The sequence below is a fragment of the Rhipicephalus microplus genome, chromosome X, assembly GCF_043290135.1.
Source record: "Rhipicephalus microplus isolate Deutch F79 chromosome X, USDA_Rmic, whole genome shotgun sequence".
In the NCBI taxonomy this organism is placed as follows: Eukaryota; Metazoa; Arthropoda; class Arachnida; order Ixodida; family Ixodidae; genus Rhipicephalus; species Rhipicephalus microplus.
Genome location: NC_134710.1, coordinates 346,216,387 through 346,237,757, shown reverse-complemented (window position 1 = coordinate 346,237,757; position 21,371 = coordinate 346,216,387). Strand labels below are relative to the sequence as shown.

At 39.9% G+C, this 21,371-nt stretch overlaps 1 protein-coding gene across 2 annotated transcripts in view; it reads left to right on the top strand.

Moving 5' to 3' along the window:
• Positions 1 to 4,492: 4,492 nt before the first annotated feature.
• Positions 4,493 to 21,371, top strand: part of LOC119185514 (CCR4-NOT transcription complex subunit 7) — a 31,594-nt gene continuing 14,715 nt past the window's right edge. The window contains exons 1-3 of one of the 2 annotated variants that reach the window (XM_075879829.1): positions 4,493 to 4,570; positions 13,068 to 13,137; positions 16,417 to 16,531. In XM_075879829.1, the coding sequence (XP_075735944.1) occupies positions 16,429 to 16,531 (103 nt within the window). In that variant the 5' untranslated portion in view covers positions 4,493 to 4,570; positions 13,068 to 13,137; positions 16,417 to 16,428. Of the gene's footprint in view, positions 4,571 to 7,811; positions 7,862 to 13,067; positions 13,138 to 16,416; positions 16,532 to 21,371 lie in introns of those variants that run through there. The other variant, XM_075879830.1, reaches the window with a different exon arrangement.

Below are 21,371 nucleotides of genomic sequence, written 5' to 3'. Positions count from 1 at the left end.
GCACAATTAACCGTAAGTTTTTTCCAACAAATGTTTCAAGGTGGTATCAAGCAGTCGATTTTCATGGAACACCGAAATATCAATGCTAGTATACCCGCTATCTATACTGCGAGTTCTTTATCTGTGAGTAAAGCTGGGGGATCACTCACACATGAAACTTCACTCTGTTTTTATTTCAAAGGCTTCACGAGTTTCGCGTTCACTCTTAATTTTTCCTTTGCCAATGACATTAAAAGATTTCAAAGAAATGCCTTTGTAATGCGGCCGTGTCTACAGAGATCAGCGGTTCGAGGTCTAGTGACACCAATATGGGCAGTGTGTAAATTCTTCAGGCACAAAAATGAACTCTTCGCTTCTCTCTGAGTCCCCATTATATGTGTGTAATTGGCGAAGAAACAAATGAATTGAACGAGAAGATTTTCAAGCCTTAAAAACAAAAAGGGGCAAAGTGCAACGCATGTATAAGTGATACTTGAGTTGGCCTTACAGCAAGATAAGGAGTTCACGTTTGTTAGATAGCCGTTGCACGTGGCGTTGATCATGGCAGTGTGCTGTTTGTACCGTTTTGACACGCTTCTTGCCTTTGTAATGTTGGGTGTGCAGCTGTGGAACGCATCAGTCTATTTTTCATGAATGCGTTTCTGCTACATGGGTTTGTGCACCTTCCGCCATAAAGATTTCGCTCGATGTCCTGTCGTCAGGTTGAGCTCGTTAGTTTGTTCTTCCAAAAATATTATTAATCAACTCGCCGAGCAAGCTTCATACGTGGTGTCCTTCTTGAAACACGGTTGTGACAAATCTGCATCTATAGTTAGTTTAATTAAGCCCGGGATGAAAACTGGTGAAGCAAAACGCAGATTACTAGGCTTGATAGTGCGGCGTGGAGCATCGCACGGTGAGCAAGACAAAGTACGTTGAAAATACAAGCTCACGCTTCAGTGTTTTATCCCCATTCATCTTCTGTGCGTTACTTCACAGTTCACCCAACGTAATTTATGGTGATCACCATTTCGTCCAATATAATTGATCTTGCTCAACCTGCCGATACAATGGGGTTCGTTTCTGTTAGATAGAGTATTTCGTATAAAAATTTTAATTTTACCTTTCTTTGTTTATTAAAGGCCGTGCGTGTGGTCCAGCTTCTTGACTGTTTTTTTTTTTTGTAAATATGTCCTAAACAGCTAGCTCTTCCTCAGTTATAACAATACCTTCCATACACATCGCTCTTCTGCCCTGCCCGTCCCCAGTTCTGGCCCCCACCCTTCGCATTTGAACTGCCGTTGCTCTTCGATTCACTTGCACAGTCATAATTATGAATATTCCAGTACCGACTTTCCACACCTTTCATCATTGTTCAAAGCCCGCCTCATCTATTGCATATTCTCGTCAGCTAGAATGTGTCGACAGTCCTCGCCAAACACCACCATCGGCGCTGTCACTGACCGGCATTCGCTGATGTACAATGAACTCAAAAGTATCTTAAAATCCACGTTTAAATCTATTCCAACATTTTTAAGAGCACTCAGCAAGTTTTGTTTTTTATAGTCCACTGATTTAACTTGAAATGTCAGGTGAACTAATTTTGATGCGTTTGTGAAGTGGACAGAATTAAGGCCAGACTGGTGACAGAAGGTGAAAATAAACGTAGGTTAGCTGAAAAAATCCTATTTAAATAACGCGCCGAGAGAACACTTCTGGTGGCGGCGGTGCGCCGATCTGCTAGCGTCGGCAGCGGCGGCGTAGCGAAACATGTCGGCGGCGGCGCGCCGACTTCAGGCGCACACCTCTATTCGTATTCTAGGTCATTCTATTCTCGGAAATGTGTTGAAGGTGGGATGGTACATGGGTTATCGTACTTGGCATCTTGTCATTTTGCAGCTACGTTTTCAGATTGTTCGCAGTGATGGCATTATGATGGCCACACGTTATTCGCTCGTGTCACCATGTCCCCGTCTTTTACATATACCTGAATTAGAAAAACACAAAGAGAGAAAAGACACAGCAAAACGCAAGTTACCGGGCGTGCGTATGGTATGGACGAGTGTATTTTCTTATTTAGACTCGTTATTGTTTACTCATATATCCACCGCTTGGCCCACTTTATTCGAAGCCGACAAAGGCCATTGAGGAAAAGGGCCGCGTACCTTAAAAAACTGCAATTAGGTACCGCTAAAAAACTATGCAGTGAAGTTTTAGTAACGGACGAGATACTTCGCAAAAATGTGGGCCGTAGTACACCGTAGACAAATGTGACATCTTAAAAGCGAAACCAGGATAGCTTTTCGCGTTTACGTGTCATGAGCAATTGCGACTGCTTATTGCACTGCACTCATTACCTGTTAATCTGGTTCCTACACAATTTGAATAACAATGCTAGGCAGCAAAACTGCAGCATTCCCTGGAGCATGGAAAGGCTTCGCTTGTGGCGCTACCGCGCGTACTTGACACGCTTCGCATCTGTAACCGGATCACAGCACCTCAGACTACGCAACTGAACAAAAAGTTTATAACGGTGTGGCCAGACTTTTGCGTAGAAATTTTGTGGCCAGATTTTTGTGTAAACTTAAAATATAAAATGGTGGCGTGTAAAGTTTTTATAACTTTTATTTTTACCAAAAAATTTTCATTGTGGATTACTTACTATTGTCTCAATCTAGTTGCTGTTTCAATGTTGCCCAGCTTTAGATGTTTGATGATTTACAGGTTGCCTAATTTTCTTTATTTTGTAAAGCCAAAATTTGTGCCTGTTTGAAATGTAGTTACCTGTTAGCAGGTCAATCAATGTTTATACCTCGATAATTGTTCTTTTTTTTACTTTGTATTTTGTCAGGAGCGAAATAACATTGCATGGTGTATGCAAGTGTTGCTAGACTCGCCCAAACTCCAGTGTACCCAAACCTCGCTAGACATTGTTCTTGTCGATTGTTGTTTGTCGCGTGTCAATCATGCTAGCGAGTCATGCCGTCACTGCTGTCACTCTCCGATCCTCTGTCCGACGCGCCGTTTATGCTACTGGCCTCCGGGTATTTTGTTCATTATTCCAATAAACTTCTTTACAAGCCACTTTGTGCTTTCACGGCTTTTATACCGAAGTCCTTCTATTTTGTTACACCCCTACTTTTCCTGTGGTGCTTTGCCGTGTGACGTGTGACTTATGGACTGCATAAAAAAGCGTCATTTAATTCTATAGGTTTCAAGCTTTTTTTCTTTTTTGATACTCGAATGCTCGCAAGTAGCCTTCGCTCAAGAGCATAATCGAGAAACGTTCACTGAGTTACCAATGACGAAAGAAGTTTCATTTTCATCGCAGATTTCATTTAGCACTATCAAATCACTGTTGCCTACTGTTGCCCTGCTGTCAAACGTTTTTTCATTGCGTTACCTCTGGTAACGGGACTCGCGCCCCAGCAGTCCACTCGCCAAGTTTTGAGCTCGAGCGTAGCCTTTTCTGCGTCATTCGCGAAGACTTTCGGAAAGACAGTGCGTGCACTCTGAACGAAAATGAGCGCCCATCAGAGAGGCCTGTGTGTAAGACCTAACTCGTTAGGGAATCGCGTATGGCATTTTTCCCATAGCAACAGGCAAAATAGGTGACATTCGATTTGTAGGGAGAATGAGGGGAAACGTTGCCGATTAATGTTAACTTTGAAGGAAGACACAAAAAACGTCAATCAAAAATTTGATTGCCACATTTCTCGACTTTCTCAACGCTAGTCGGTGAAAGCTATTCCGCCAAGCGTGTTAAGCAGCCGTGCACGCCGGCAACAGTGCGCTCCGGCTGCGCGCGTCGCCTCAAAACGTCCGCATGACAAGCGGTCGTGGTAGCTTTGGGGCTTCGAGTAACCCGTTAAATATGTGTTTATGCAGAGCTGTTGATTTTATGATATCGAGGAGCAGTCGGAAAGAGATGCTTTTTGTGAAGTGGGACACAAGTTGGACTGACGTCGTCTGCTTACTCCAGTGTCGTCGGCATCTGCTGCCAAATGCCGTGAAAAGATCTTACTTGGTTTACGCGTGACATTTCTTGTAGTTGGATAGCGGGAATTATTTTAAGTACGTGTTCGTGTTTTTTTATGGCCATCGCCGTGCCTTGCCGTGCGTTAGAAAAAAAAAAAGAGGTGCAATATTTCAAAGACGCGAATGTTTTGTTCTAGGGCCCCAATTCATTCCCCAATTAATTAGACGCCACAGCCAACGTTTTGCGAATGCCTACAGACGTAGCTGTCAGAAACGAAGTCGTTAGCGCTTCGAGAGAAACAAGATATATTTCATGTGGCGCAACAGCGTGCTTAGCTTTTTTATTTCTTATTCTGCAGATCACGAAGACCAGTGCCACCAACAATCGAGGCTACATCCACCACCGCGCTTCTCGACCGAAATAATCGTAGTGATTTCGGTCGAGGGGACGTAGTCACGATATTCGGTGGCATTTGTCCTTCTGCTGAAAACGAAACCTAACATCGTCATGAGAAGGAAGAAAAAGAAGCGCGTGCCCTCAATCACGCGACGTCTCGCATTTCATCGTGGACGTTGTCATGAACCGGTGGGTTCCCCGAGTCCCAAGAGGCCTGTGAGTTTCTCGTACCTTTTTCTGCTAGGAGCGATAGCTTGCGGTTTTCTATTTTACCATCATGTGATAGCAGTACGCTTATTTTGAGCTGCGGAACGCCGGGAGAGTATTGCTATGGTATTGCTATGCGAAAATTTAGTTAGTCGCGCTGCATGCGCAGTTAGTGCTAAGAGCGGCCATCGCGGAGCGTTTAATCCCTTGAAGTATGATTTGAACTCGTACGTGAATAGGTCTAATCATGTAGAGGGAATAGGCAGACAAATTAAGCAGATCTTCTAATTGAGCTAGAAAACACTTCTTTTTTTGCGTTTCCGAATTTGAACACTCGGCCCTTTACTTCTTTAAAGGCTCTTCTATATTGACTGCTGTTTGCATAATCTACATTTTAATATTCATTGATCCTCCCATTGATTCAATTGTCAGTACTATCCCACTTTGTGTTGGTGCCTGCAATTAACTTACTATATATGTGCCTGCATGGCTGCTGCATATTAGTGCTTGCTGTTCCCTCTTTGCAGGTGGAAGCCTAGACAGATAAACCATGCACATGACTTCAGTATCCTAAGCTATTAAACGAGTGCCTGCATACTGGAAGATTTGCTCTTTGAAAGTAATCTTCCAGCCTGCAGGCACTCATTTCATAGCTTAGGGTATATTGAAGTTGTCCACGTCGCTGATCTGTCTAGTATCACCTGTGAGAAGGAATAGTCAACAGTATAATTGTCATATGAATATATAAGGTTCACTAAAATTTCAACAGTAAAATCTGGAAAACATTATGCACACTTGTTTTTATGAAAATCATGCTGAAGCACAGCTGACAGCAGTCATCTGTTCATTGGCCTATTATACACCTACTGCAGGACGAAAGCCTCTACCAATGATCTCCAATTTACCCATTCACGATCATGCAACTGCCATTATATCCCTATGAACAACTTCATTTCGTCACTCCATCTAACTCGCTGCCGTCCTCGCCTGCTCTTCCCAATCTGTTTCTTGACTGACCATCAGTTTGGTCGAGTACATGTCCAGTCCAAAGTCATTTCTATTACCTAATGTTAACTAAAATATCTGCTATCTCTACTTGTTCTTTGACCTATCCTGCTGTCTTCCGGATGTGCTATACTTCTAATTTCTTGTTATCTTGCACATTGTGTTGTCCCTAACTTTATTCTTCAAGCTTCCGCCCCACATGCGTTCTTTAATTTCGTGATACGACATTTCTCTTTGGTCAACACTATGGATCCCAAATCAACTGGCACACTTGCAGATTATGTACCCTGTTCTGATATTGTTGTAGTTGATCATGCAACATTTCTTAGGGTGTTCTGGATGGCATGCATAAGAAAGTATTATTTTTTTTAAGCCTTTGAATATCCTCTTTGAGTAGATACACCTTGTGGCATTTTCTCAACAGAATCTGAGTGAATTATTGACCCTACTAATGAATCTTGCTTATAAATCCTGATTATGATAGTCATTCTACACCAAACGTCTCAGCCATTTTGGTGGCCATCTAAAATGTACTCGAAAAGAAAAAAAAACATGGTGACTTACTGAATTGAAAACAGTGAATTTCTAGAATATTTTAAAGATAAAAATTTTTTGTGGTCATGATGGATACTTCAGAAATTCGCAGAATGGTGTCTGAGTGGCTTTTGAATGTTTATTCTGAAAGTATCAATTCTAGTTTGAACAACAAATTTGGTTGACATTTTGTGCAAAGTCATCTGTATAAGACTTTTGAAGCTGAGTAATATTACTGCCATTTTCGCCATATATCTCTGGTAATTTTGCCAGCATGTTCTATATTTTTGGTTTTTCCCTTATATATATTACACTGTGGATGATAGTCTCATTAGTGAATACTTACTTTATGAAAGGTATATTTCTCATTAAGAATAGGAGAATGCATTGCACCTCCCAAAACGATTATGCGTGCTGAGGCTAATGGAGTTTCTTGTGTACTTGTTTCGTGACTAATACTTCAGCAAGCATTTTGGGTGAGCACTATTGTTGTTCCCGTAAAAGCCTTTTTATGCATTGTCTGTTGGAAGCTCGTGCAATCTATTTGGTAAAGCTCAAATATACAACTGAAAAATACAATGAAAGACAACTTGGCGAGCTTACTTTGTCAAAAATTTTCCTATCCCCCTCTTGTATAAATTGTGCAAATTGTGTTAATTAGATATGAAGAATGCAGCCAATCTGTAAAAAAAATAACTCGAACTTCTGTTGTCATCCTTGTGACCAAGAATGTTCTCTGGATGTTAGATCAGGCAACACAGCTCCCTCCCGAGCTTTTAAACTTCAACATTTATGCTTCAATTTGCTCTTTGTCTGGGGCTATATTTGTTTGGTCCAAACACTTGTCAATTTTTGCGGTGCATTTGAAGAGAGGTCATAGCATGCACAATTATGAGTATGTTTCTGGCTACTCTTTAGGAAGATTGATAGTCGGCCTAGTTGGAAAGAGTTCATCATTTAGCACAATACAAACGAGGATGAAGCAAGGAGTACACTAGGCTAAGTGCAATCTAACAACTGGTTTACTTTTGAAAATAGTATATCTGCTCAAGTAGCCAACACTACATATTAGTTTCCTAGATGTGCGTTTGATAGAGTCTGTTGCTGTGTACACGCTGCTCCGAGGAACTGTAATCATGTGAATTGTTATATGCGCGAGTAATTTTGTTTTTGATAAGATCGCGTAGATCATGTTGGCTACATTAGCAGATGTATTTTCAGAAATAAACCAGTTATGCTGTGCTTGTCCATGTGTGCCTCTTGCTTCATCCTTGTTCTCCTCGCAAAGCGGCGAAAAGATGATGGCACTTGCTTGGTTTTTCCCATTAAACGAATATCCTTAACACAAGAATTTTCTTTCCTCAATTTTGTTACTTTATTAGATGGCCATCTGCCATATAACTACAACATTTGGTCGTAATTAATTGAATATGCTGGATATTGTTCAATATATTCTCATTTGCTGTGGCTGGTAAAGTGTGCATCAAGTGCAGTGCAATGTCGTGGAGCATAGACTTTGTTCACAAAGGCACCATTCCACTTTGCTAAAGTATGAGTCAATGGCAGAATGATGTCTGCGTTGAAACGTTTATTCAGAAAGTATCGTTTCTAGTTTCAGCAACAAATTTGGTTTTGAGTGCTCACAAGTCATTCAATAATAAAAAGTTGGATGGTTGCCACACACACCTTGCTTTCCTCTTTCACTCTCTAGTAGACTTTGTTTGACAAGCAATGCAGAGAAGACATCCAGAGGAAGCCTTTGTAAGCAATATGCAGCATGACATTTAAAAAACTTTATTTGGTTATAGTAAATTATGTGGTTTCTCGTTCAAGTAATAAAGAATTTCTCGCTCATTACGCATTTGCCTCTTTCCCCTTAATTACAAAATAGGTGCCTAATCCACTTCGTTAAGGCTGAGGGTTTGTACAAAGTGGGGCAACCCCATAGTAATTAATGGGGACAGAAGTCATATTTTGGTGTTCGCGTGCCTTCAATGGCTTTGGGAATGGCAAAAGCAGTATGAGCAAGAAAAGCAGTTTGTGTCGAGACTTCTTGGTTGAAAAACAATCTTGCAGGAAAAGCAGTCTTGCAGATTTTTGCAAATGGTCCATTGAGGAATGCCTGCTTCTGACACTTCATATGTTGGAGCAGTGTATTGGCCAGCTCAACGAAAAAATGACTAAAGATATGCAGGCTTGATAAGTTGCTCATCACTCATTTGTTTCTTTTTCTCTAAAGCTTAAATGAATTGTGCATTGTACATATGCCTTGTCATGATAACCAAGTTTAGCGGCATGGTCGCTATTTTTTTAACTTGAGCCTCTGTGTAGCTGCCTTGACACTTGTGCGGTCTGTGCCATGTTATAGTTTTAACAATTTAACTTCATTGCATGTTTCTTGTGCGCTGCAAGAAAGCTTTGTCCATCGTGCATGAGTAATCGTTGCATTGGAGAAAGCGTGCACTGTCTTTGGGACTCACTTTAGAATATATGTGGTGAAACATTTTTGATCACACTTCTTTATAAATGGTAAATGAGGGTAATGAAGCACTACTAATTGGCAGTTTTAGTTACTGATGTTTTATATCAGTATGTATAAAGTTGAATATCACTCTTCTAGCTCTAGCTGCAGAGAGTGAACGTGAGAAGAAAAAGTGGATGTGTATGTCTTTTTAATTAGGCATTTGAGTATGATGAAGTATCAATTGGTTATGCTTTGGCTTATTACGATGTTGCTTGTACCCTGAGAATCCTACAGCTCACTTGGTGTTGCTTCGAGTTTGGGAGCAGGTTCCAGGTTGCACCTCTAGTTCCTGAAATTGTTCAGAGCTTATTGTAGTGGTGCTTTGGCACCCATTTTTTACTTGTTCTATATACAGCCCACCAGCGCGGGTGCAGAGCTGCAGCAATTGCGCCAATTTGATATTATTCTCTGTTGTTGCAGCCAGCTGTGCCAAAACCGTAAAGTTTGCTGAAATCGCATCACGGGGCACCAAAATGCCCAGCCAGCCTCAAAATTTTCTCAAGTGCACTAATTTCCACGAGAATAAAATGCAAACCACGATGGCCACCTCCAGTTTGCACCATCAATCAAAGCGCACAGACCCTATCTATAGTGCCTAGAATATACTTAAAAATTCTCGCAATCAACCAGATAAAATAACGAAGCTAAGTTCTCATCGGTCCACTGATTGCAGCAGATACCTATCAGCACGACAACGAACTATCAAGACAAAAATGCATTCCTGTAGCTACCAACGCTCCGCAGGAAATGTGAATTTCCTAGCCTGAAAAAGCGGCTATGGCTTGTTAGCAACTAAAGCTGGAAGGTTATGCTTAACAAGCGGCAAATGCTTGCGTTGCCAGCAACCATGTTGATTTAATATGCAGTGGCACAAAAAACACATCATTTTTTGTTTGGTCTTGAAGTCCTTGCTTGGGTCCTGGCAACAGATATCCGGTATCGTCCGCGGACGAACGGGCGCACGCCGTTGTTACTTTACTTGGTCGAACGGGCCTTGCAAGTAGCGGAAGCTGCACCTAACACTGTCGTGAAAAAAAAAAGGATGGGAACCGGTAAAGGTGGAGGGGGGGATATAGTGATTTGACATTTTTTTCACTTTAGTTTTAACCCATGCGGAGGCTGCTGCTTAAGCCACCTTTGCCGCAGCACACCAGTGCCCTGCGGCACTGCACATTTTGTTCATTTTGTTCATACGGCATTTGTACACCGCATAATTCTGAGTACCAGTATAATCACTGATGTCTAAATAGGCTACTGGCAATCATTTGGAGCAGTGAGTGACATTTCCACTTCCATCAAAGAAGAAAAAAATTTGCACCAGTTTTTTTTTTTTTTTTCAGCACTGCTCAGTCTTACAAATCTCTCGAATTTCATGGTCGTGAGCTTGGCAGATTCATATTTAAATTCGCAGAGTGCCTCAAATGATTTGACAGACGGGACAAATGCAATACGGACGTTATCATTGTATTCTCAGTGGGGTAGCTTTAAATACTACTTTCATTGTAATAGCAGTGCTCATGTTCACACTGCACGATTTTGGATGAAGCCAGATCAGGACGAAACCAGATCAGGATGAAATTATTTCCACAAATTCCTTAACATGTTATAAATCCAGTTATCTCAATTAAAAGCTGATATACCTCATATAGGTATTGTGAACTTAAGGCAAGCATTTAGTATGGGTGCTGAGCATTTTGAGACGCCTCACACGACAATTTTTTTATTGATTAAAACGTTCTATACACACTTCACTTTTATTTGCATTCTATAGGTAATTTGGAGCAATAAGAGCCATTAATGATAGATAACCATAAACATTAGGTCGTATAAGAAGTGTGTCCAAAAAGAGCTCTATGTTACACATTGTCATAGTACAAGACAAAAAGTATACAACTTACTATAAAACTGATTGCATATTTAAAATTGGCTTAAAAAGCTATGTACGCAGAAAAGTTTTATTGCCCCAAGCTTCAGAATAAATAAAGAAACCTTTTTTTTACATTTAGCATCCTCACATGAAGGGCTTCGAAACCATTTAGAAGCGAAAATTAATTTGTGGTTTTGCAGTTTTTCACAAGTTTACAATGAGCACCTAGCCACAAGAATTTTTCTAAATGGTGCCGTAAAAGCAGAGTAGCACGGGTTTGATGATATTCAAAAAAGGCCCTCGCTGATTTCGCATCCTCCTTTGTTTGTTGGCTCATCTCTTTTACTGGCCGTGTGCTTCACGCCATGTGAGGAGGAACAGTGACAAGCATGAATATCTGTGAACAGTCAAACAGTTTTGCACCTATAGCACATAGAAGGCAGAAGGGACAGGAACACAAGGATTGCGAGGACTCTAGCTCTTTTTTTTGTGCCATAGGTATTAAGGTGGAATACCAGTCTTCCCATGCTATTATTCCTTCAAGTTCAAGTCAAACGTTTTTTTTTTTTGGTGGGGGTAGATGACTTGTTGACGTCATGGCCAATGCTGGTCATTGAAAATTATCAAAAGGCTGAGAGAGGAAAAGGGATCATTTGTTTGAATATGTAGTGCACCTGTGGCTCATAGGGCTGCCGTGTTTCACATTGATCATGATGCCACTCTGAACTTGATGCGTGTGTTCACTTGAAATTATAATACGTTTTTATAGGAGGTTGAAGGCTGTCTAAAGCAAGATGGGGGCTTTTTTAAATCGGGGCTTAAGGTTGTCAAGAAACTGCCATGTACATGTGATATACGATGACTGAAGTCCTTTGAGAAATTATTCACCCGTCTCATTGCGAAAGCATCAGCAAAGTTGTGAAAACATGCTTTATATGTGCACTGGTGGGAAGAACGATGTTGTAACATACTAGGGATTGTGCAAGATTGTGATTGCAACAATGATTCAATGTTATCAGTGCTCCTTAAAGAGCCAATTAAAAGCTTGAAGGGAAGAGTGAAGGCATCTTATTAGGTAGTGGTATAGAGAGGGGGACAGATGTTACAGAAAATAAATACTGGGCACCTCAGTTTTCTTGTTCTAATATGTGGACCCATGATGCCACATCAGGAGAAGACTGAAAGTGTTCTGTGGTGTAGATGCATCATTTTCAACTGCTGAAAATTTCCGCATCACCTTTTAGCATGCAATTGACAGAATTTGCAGATTGCGAGTCATAAAGTTTTCCTAATATAATATAATTAATTACAAGTAATTAATTGCATGTTATTTATTACAAGTAGGTATGGCAAAGGCATGCTATCGCATCCATCATTTAGTATCTTCATAATCTGTACTATCTTCATTTTTACATTATTTTTCATGGTAATGCTAGCTTGATTAAAATGGTTTGGCAAAACCGGGCTTGTTCTTATGCACACATACAAAAAAACATGAGGCATTCAGCTTTTTGATTCCCCTGCAGCCTTTAAACTGAACAGCATGCTGTAGCTGGATTACCATATGGACAGTTGTATTTTCATTTATTCTGTTAACCTGGTGCCTCTGCATGGTAGCACAGGAAGATTGCCATCCTGCAATATATCACCACATTTAAGCTAGTTTGGAATAATTTGTGACCAGAAGTGCTCCACAAGAACTGCCAAGGGAAAAAACATTGCCATAATATTTCATGTGTATGTATATGGGAGCTTTCCTAGACCGTAAACTAATTGATGAGAATGCAGGGGCCCCATGTTTTTTGTACTTAAGAGATTAGTGCAGCTTTAAGAAATACAGCTATGGTATATGAACCAAAAAAAGATGCCAGTTCAGTCATCATGATCAAAAAATACATCATATTCAATAGCTATGCAACAGAATTGTACCAAAATTAGGTTTGATGTCTCAATTCAAGCCTGACTGATAGCCTATGGGAGCTAACAACATGAGTAAACTATGCCAAACAAGTGCAGTTTGTGGGAATAGCAATCAAATTACAAGTAACTTATTTTTAGTGTAAAATATAAATATTGCAAATTAGTAAGAACAGCGGCTATAAAGTGTAGGGTACATTTGACTGCTCGTCTGAAAGGGAATACCTTATATTTCTCAGTTAACTCCAATCACTGCCCTTATCATTTGTTATTAATATAATTATTAACTTATATTGTGCTGATCAGCAGCTTTCACACCTTTTTATTCCACATTGTTTGGGCGTTTTTCTCCTGCATTCACACTTTCTCTGGTGTTCTGGTGTTGGTGCCTGCAATGAGCTGACTGGCAAGTAAAAAGATGTGCGTGTGTGGGGTATGCACTCTCGAGCATTGCAAGCTGCCATGAAAAAGAGCTCTGGGGCCATGTGCTCCCGTGGTCTGTAAAATTTTTGACCGTGGCTATAAATTCTTACAGACCTAATGGATATTTCCAACACTCTTTCTACATTTTACAAACTAGTCAACTGGCGACACTCCTTATTTTTGTACACTGGTGGTAAGTAAAAGTAGTTCACTGCTGCATTGTTTTTGCTTTGCAGATTTCTTCAGAACGAAAGGTGCATGAAATCCCATATGTGTGCAGATCATCCTGATTGAATAAGATATAAGGTAAGGGAAAAAAAGGTGACATATATATTCAAATTACTGAATTGGCTCTCTACATTTTCATGTTGTCACACTTTAAGAGCAATTAGGGCAGCAGGTTTTGTCCAAAAAATGTGATATTTAAAAGGTTGTCGTTCGTCTGCCATACTTGCAGAAGTTAGTGCTCTTTTTGTTCAAATAGTATTGGGAAATTTAACATTCCATTAGGAGCACTAGGAATGTCGCTAGGTGTTGCCAACTCAGATACACACTCGTGATTACTTTTGAAACCAATTTGACCCTTCGTATCCCCCCGGCCAAGCTAGTGGGGCAAATATTTTTTTCGTATATCCCCCTGACTTCCAGCTATGCCGATTTGGCCAATATAGTGGACATCAAATACTCCATCACTACAAAGATCTCAGCAACTTTTTACATACAAAAGTGAGAATAAACCAGAAACCTGCCAAATTAGCTGTATTTCTGTGTTCCCAGCATCCAGAACTCCATTTACTTTGAGTTCGTCATCCTTGATCATACATGGAAACTTTTCTTGCCAATAAACATCTCAACACTTCATTCATTATCATCATGACTATCGGACATAATAAATTTCTTCATCATCACTTCAGCACATTAATTATCATCATCATAAACATTCACTTGGCTACTGGTTCATGGCTGTGATTCAATAATTTCATTGTTCTTCATTATCACCTTAATCGTCATGTTCAAAGCTTTTGTCAATATCATTATCCCTGTTCAAGGCCCACTTGCTTGCCCACAGCTCTTGATTCTACAGTATCGTCATCTTTATCTTTGTTGATCATCATTACCATGCATGCATGGTTATGTTCAAGCTGAATACTTTCATCATCAGCAGTAGCATTGTTCAAGACGCCTTTGCTTGTTGATAGCTGTGCTTGAACAGGATAATTATTGGTGCTCTCGGAATGTGAGCATACATTTCTGCTAGTCATCTCAAAAATTGTGGGAATTATGGCATGTATGCCTTCATAACTTAGTGTACATACTGAATAAAGTAGATAAATTAGCAGAGAAAATATGAACATAGCTTCTAAAATTACATATAATGATATGTGCAGAGCCGCACGGCAGTGAAACTGGTGTGACTACCATGGGGCATTCTGTTAGCATCTTACACAGAACTCTGTATGCCTGGCGTCCAGAAAGGTAGATAATGCAGGGAAAACCAAACTTGCAAATTTGCTGTACTTGGACAAAAATAAGGTGAACTCTTCCTTTCTTCAAATAATGCTGAATTATCTAATAAGCATCAGGAATTTGGGGTGAGCTTATCGAAAAATGTAGGCATACACCATGACAGGCGAGTTCAGATGAACACCATTGTTCTGCGGGCTCTTACTGCTGTTTCTTCACTAGAGTTTACACGTTTATAGATGTTTTGATGAAATGCTGAACTAATGCCAACAGTTCAAACCAGTCTTTAAGGCAGTGTATTGACTATAGCCCGATCCCACTACTCTGATGAGTTTTGCTCACATATGTGGATGCCAGGAAGCTAAGGGTTCAAGTATCTTGAAGGCGACAACTGCTGCTAATGATCAGTCATAAGTGCCCACAGGTGTGGAGCTTAATGCATTTTTGTAGAAACGCTCATATATTTGGGTGTACCTCTCATCTTGAAACACTTGTAAAGTAATCTAGAAATGTTTGTATTTACTAACAGGGGTGTTCTTATGGTCGTAGTCATGTCAACTCACTTGCACTGCTGCCTTCTCCAACTCGAATATACGTACTTAAGCTAGACATCCGCTCATGTTTTCATTTGGACTTGTGCATGTTCATCTACTCAAGGTAGTCATTCATGTTTGTGTAAGCATCTACTTGCACCAAGCACTCATTCATCCCACTTTCCATTGCTAGTAGTTTCAATTAAGGGATTCCCTCACTTCCAAGTCCCCCTTGCTCACAATCACCAGCACTTGCGTCTGCAGTCGTGACTACTTCCACTTGAAGGTAAAACTACATGCTACACACCTACCTGCCAAACAAGCATGCTACACTCATGCACTGGTGTAGCACTAATAATTAAAAGTGCATGTAGATGTTTGATACTTCTTGATATTTTTTTATGAGCACTGCCACTGGAGTGTTAGTCTCATTGCTACTTAACATTTGTTAATTATTTCAGCCATAATGTTCTGATGTTCATGTTTTTAACTTAATTGCATAAAATTATTAACCATGTCATGACTAATACCAGCATAAATTCTGCCAAAATTACTTGCATGGTACTAACTCTTAGTGTAATTTTAGAAGAGGGTACTTCATTGCCATATATATTATTGTATTTGTTCATTCTCTGAGGACAACTTGGATGACAAGATATAGTCAAACATTTTGAAGGAAACAAGTGTAAATTAAAAAGCTAATTTTTTGCATTAAAAAGAACATTAATGAGAACAAATAGAAAATGATACCAAGAGAAGTATAGGAGATATTATAAAAAGCAGTTGTATTATAATTGTGAAAAAAAAAGTGGACAAAAAAGTTACTTGCCACCGGCAGGATCTGAACCTATGGCCTTTGCATAACGCTTTCGATGCTCTACCAATGAGCTACTGTGATGGTCATCCCTCCATCCACTTTGTGGGGCTTGTATATATGCATTTAAACATGGGAGGATCAGTCAGCACTGCCTATTGCCATTGCGGCGAGTGGGGAACACTCTATGTACCTGTTGGCATCATATAGCTCGTGATTTTATACAAGTTGAAAGCCGAGTGATAATCCCTCGCATACTACTTGAAGGCACCAAGTAACTGGAATGAGACCCATGCTATGAATAAAGGAACAAAGTGTGGATTTAAGAGTTTGTTTTCTTTGTTAGATGCAACATAAGTGAAAACTAACTGATAGTACTGCCAAGAAAGTATAGGTGATGGTATTTGAAGTATTTGTAATGTAAATGTGAAGAAAGAAAAGTGGACAAAAAGATAACTGGCCACCGGCAGGATCTGAACAAGTGACCTTCAAATAATGCATCCGATGCATTACCACTGAGCTACGACAAAAGTCATCCCTCTGTCCACTTTAGGGGGTATATATGTGCATTTCGCCGTTGTTGTACTTATGTTTGTTATCTATTTATTTGTACCATTAAGACCTATGGTATTTTCTACGACTTTATTGTCTGGAGGGGGGGGGGGGTAATCACTTCAAAGTGTAGAAACTTGACATCTGTATTGTCAAGAGAACAGCGCTAGATTTTATGGGAAAAAAAGCTATTTATGGCTACTTGCACAATTTGCGTCACAGGGGGCTCGCATAATGCTGCGGCAGCGATCAGCAGAGATTTGCGACGAAGTGTACTGGCCTGGTTCATGGGAAGGTGACTGTAAGCAAGGACCAAGGAGCGAGAGCCATCCCACAGGTTTTACTGCCTTTCATTTTTCTTTGTGTCTAAAAGTGTTCACATTCAGCTGCTAACCATGTGACTGCCTCAGTGTCTGCTGTTCTTTTAGCATGCTGAGGCAGCCACTGAGAAGATTAAGGGATTAGTGGTAAAGTATATAATACCACTAATCCCTTAGGGAGGATATAGGGAGGAAAAACAACTGTCATGTCCTTTAGCAACATAGCACTTTGAAATTAGCAGTTGACTTCTGACCTAGCTGGAGGCATCTATTTTAGCATTACTTTGAGGAATGGTGCATGCGTTGTTTATTCTTATTGGTTATTCATGGATGCTATGATGAATATCCCCATTCTAGTGCTGTGCCTTTAGTCTTTACTGTGATTGATAGGGTGTTTTTTTGTAAGCGAATACAAAAGTTTTGAACAATCCTATGACAATGATGCTCCTGTTGCTCTTACATGAGTACCACGCGACGATACAAATACAAGTTTCCTGCAGTTAACATGTTGCTGTTGTGAATAATTAACAAAATTTGCTAAAAAACATTTATTATTTAAGTCAAGTACTTATAAGTTATAGCGTGTGCCAATTTAAGTCATACCTAGTTGTTTTTTTTTTCAGAAATCACTGAAATTCTGCGTAGTTCGAGATATTCATAATCGAACTTGGTGGACGAAGTTTTAAACTAATCTTGCCTGGAGCGCACACTCCTCGTGCAGCGAAACACAGGCACCAAATTTAGAAACCCGAGATGCTTTTGTTGTTTTAGAGTCCTGCATTCAGGGGGGGGGAAAGGGTTTTTCTGACCGATTATTAGTCAGCGGCGTTGTCCATAGATATCTGAATTTGGTTTTACAGAAGAGGTGAGTGCTCTCCCGAGTAGTCAGGTTGCATCGACATTTTCTATGGTTTGATGTAAACAGAGGCCCCCCTGCCCCTTAACGTAGCAGCTGTCAAGTAAGTATTGTAAACGTCATACATCGTTTGTGGGGCACGCATAAGACTCCGACTGGCTCCCCGCGAGAACTATTGGTCATTAACCCTCTCGCTTTGTTGTTGATCTGCTCCTAAGGTGGTTTTGAATGCTTATGCCAGGAATGCTTTTTTTTTTTTTGAGGGGAAAATGTTTAAAGCACCCATATCAATTCACTCTTCGCGACCCACGGTTCCCTCTAAAAACTGCTCGTGCAGCATCACCGAAGCTTTAGTGCACCTAGTTTCAGGTGCTGCCTGCTATGACGCATTAGTTTCTTATGGTGTTTAGGCAGGTATTTCGGAGTGATGCGAAATTGTTCTGAACTAACAATTCTGATTAATTTTATAATGCACTAGTGAATTTATGATTCAATTTTGGCCTTACCAGATACAATGTTGCTAATTACTGTAAAAAAGTTACAAACAAAACTTTCTCTGTCAGGGGCCTTTAAAAAGTCAATTAGTTTAAAACAGCATTTTTGCAACATGCAGGCATAGCCACAAGTGCTGACAGTTTCTCACACCTTGGATTAATATTTAGGCCACAACAGCAATTTACACCGCCTAGATAGCCTATAGTCTACCTGAAAAAAAAATGCACGATACTGGGCTTATTCATATCTTGCTGCTCCTGAATGAAGTATGCTGCAGCATTAGGCATGCAGGTAATATCCCTGATGGCTTCTGAGTGTCCACTCAAAAAAATTTTAATGTCTTGTGTTACATGAGGTTGAAAACTTGCATTATTTATTTTTATGCATTTTGTGAAAACCCAAATATTTTTCTCTTTGCAACCTTTCGAAAGTGATTTCTAAGTGATAGAATCACTTAGAATTGCAAAGCTTGTTGCAGTACTGAGCTACATGAGTATTGCCCTCAGGGGTAGAAGTTTTTGTACTTCATTTTGGATGTATTTTAATTGTTGATTAATTAAAAACTAGTTAGCCACATTTTGGAAATAAATCTTTCATATGCTGTATAGTTGTTAATAGTTGTCATATCAAAAAATATTTCTACCTTTGTGAAACTTATGTTTTCTAGTAACTAGCTATGAGTCTAAAGCAAGGTTATGGTGAGTAGTTATTGCTTCATTATTCCTGGAAACAACATTAACCAATTTTGAAAAAAAACTAATTGATATATCTTAAAAATGATTGTATATTTGAAATCAGCAAAAAACACGAAAATGCCTGTGAAGTTTTATTAAATCTGGTAAGGGAAATCTTGATGACTTTTAGAAAACCGCTTTCCCCCTTACACTGTGAAGAGGTGTGAAAAACTGTTTTGGCTCTGTGCAAGAAGTGCCGCAGTGGCCTCCTCTGTGTTTTGTTCTTCCTAGATGATGAAAAAATTGCTATTCCAGTTTTCTTGTACTCCTTTTGACTAATAGATAAGCACAGAACACTATGCACGAAAGTAAGGTGATGCACCGGCACAAGTCGGACTACTTGCAGCTTTTCATGGAAACAGAAGTACGCAGTGCACTGTCATTCAAAATTTATCGCTCCCGTGTGACTGGTTGTTCTGGTCTGATGTCATAGATTGGTTGTACTTCATGCGTGCCTTGCGTGATAAATTTTGATTTCAGCCATCGAGCTTGATAATTAATATTTCGGTATAAGTACAACTTTGTAATATATAAACACTAGCCCTCATGTAAATAATTTGAAAGTTAATTGACAAATTTGTTAATTATTCACACCAGTGTCTTGTTAACTGCAGCAAAGTACTTGAACACTATACCTTTCATTGGTAGTGAGCAAACACTTAGTGTTGTTGGCTCATTAAAGCAGCAATGTCTACAAACAGGTGCTAGGTTTGGTATATCTTGAGGAACGATTTAATGGGACAGCATGCTAAGACACTGCCTGTACTGACACATACACATTATTATTTGCTATGCACAGCTGGCACAGTACAAGAAAGAACAATATAAAGAAAAGTCGTTTTTTAAGGACTCGTGAACCACCGCTTGGGCTTTGTAAGAGAGCACATTCTGTGGATGTCAGGCATTGCTGTTTACATCTCAGCCAAATCTTGCTGTCATGCGCAGTAAATAGAGTTGAGAGGCACAGGTCAAAGCTGCCATTTTTTCATACAGAAACATGTGCTCGCTCTCTTCAGACATGTTTTTTGATGTCAAACAGCAGATGGCATACTATTATGTAATAGTCAACAGAAATTTACAGCATTGTTTGGTTCACTTGTGCTTTTTGCCACTGGGTGCTGCCTTGGGCTGGCACTGCACTTCATAGTCTGCTAACATTACACGTAACCATACTCATGCCCACAGTAATCACAACAGAAGAGAGTGATTGTGTTGTATCACTGTTGCTAACGTAGCTTCTTTGAGCTTTTTGCGACCATGGACGAGTATAGCCATCAAGATATTTTTTTAGAGTAGGAAAGCTGATGACTACACTCGTCATCAGCCATGTGGAATCAATGAGAATTTTCTGCTATAGTTTTATTAATTAATGTAATGAGCCCCACTTGTCCATGCTTATTCTATCGAGCTTATTCTTCCTCCTCCTCTTGTTCTCGCCTTTCATTGTATTACCTGCATTGGTACCATGCATGCGGTAGCTTTGTACACAATAATAAAAAGAAAAGTTACTTCACTGAAATAATGGTAACATTTTATTCAGAAAAGAACTTCTACATGATGAGGGAAAGAAATTGCTAGGTCGTTTTGGCAAGTTTTTTTTTTCTTTGGTTGCGAAAGGTTTGAAGGGACATTAAAACCAAAATCATTGTAAATTGTCTGAATAATGGTCTAAAAACCTCATAGTGCTACTTTAGTACCAAGCAAAAGCTTATTTTGAAATAAAATCATGCTTAAATGGTCTGCACAGCATCAATGCACATAAGCACTAACCTGGACGAGCTTTCTGACGTAGTAGTTGTCTTGCCCAATGTTTCCCCCCTTACTGCACTGCCGCCAATGCTAGCAGCAGCAGAGCAGAAGTAGTGGGAGCCACAGCAGCAACAATGGCCATCAAAGCTTGCTGCGATGAATGTCGTTGGTGAATCGGACATTAAGACATTGGCTCGTCACACTGGCTGAGAGACACAGCACTAAGCCACTTCCAGCATAGTGGTGCATTTTAAGGCACCCGGTGAGAAGACTCCTCAGTTTCTTTGCTGCAGCACAACCGGCGTACACAATTCGGCCATCTGGCAACATCACATGCACACAGCATTTTGTCGAACTTTTCATCAGACTTTCATGAGCTTGCAAAGCATATGCAGCATTACGGAATACTGAAATGACAATCGAGACGTGACTGCATGAGTGAAGCGCAGTCTGATGGAAATGGAATTACTCGCATTGTTCCCCATGGTAATGCGAAGTATTTTCTGTTAATGAATCGAACTGAAACAGACAAGTAGCATTTTATTCCAGGCTATGACACACAGAAGATTTTTTTTATTGAAAATTGTTTCATTGACTCTTGACCTCATCGAGATCATTCGAAAGTGTCCCACTTGTGGTGCATATGGTGTCATACATTTACTCAATTTCTTGTTAAGTAGAGCACTGCTATTGATAATATTGACATTTGAGATGTTCTCAAACATTGATCTTTCACTCTGACATAAATTGTTGTCTGCCTTTAGTGGCCCTTTAAAGTGCACAATAAACCCCTTTATCTTGCTGGATTGTATTTTTTTTTTTTTGGCAATTGACTTACTTGCAATAAACTTTGATGCTGAGGTCATTCAATGATTGCCCATAACACTGGTTCATGACTCTTTTAAAAAGCACTCAATGGCAATATTTTTTGCCCATCAGATGAACAAGGCACATCGATAAAGTTATTTTTTTGCAATTCACAGCACGCAATAGCTGTTATGTTTACCAGCTTTCATATAAAGT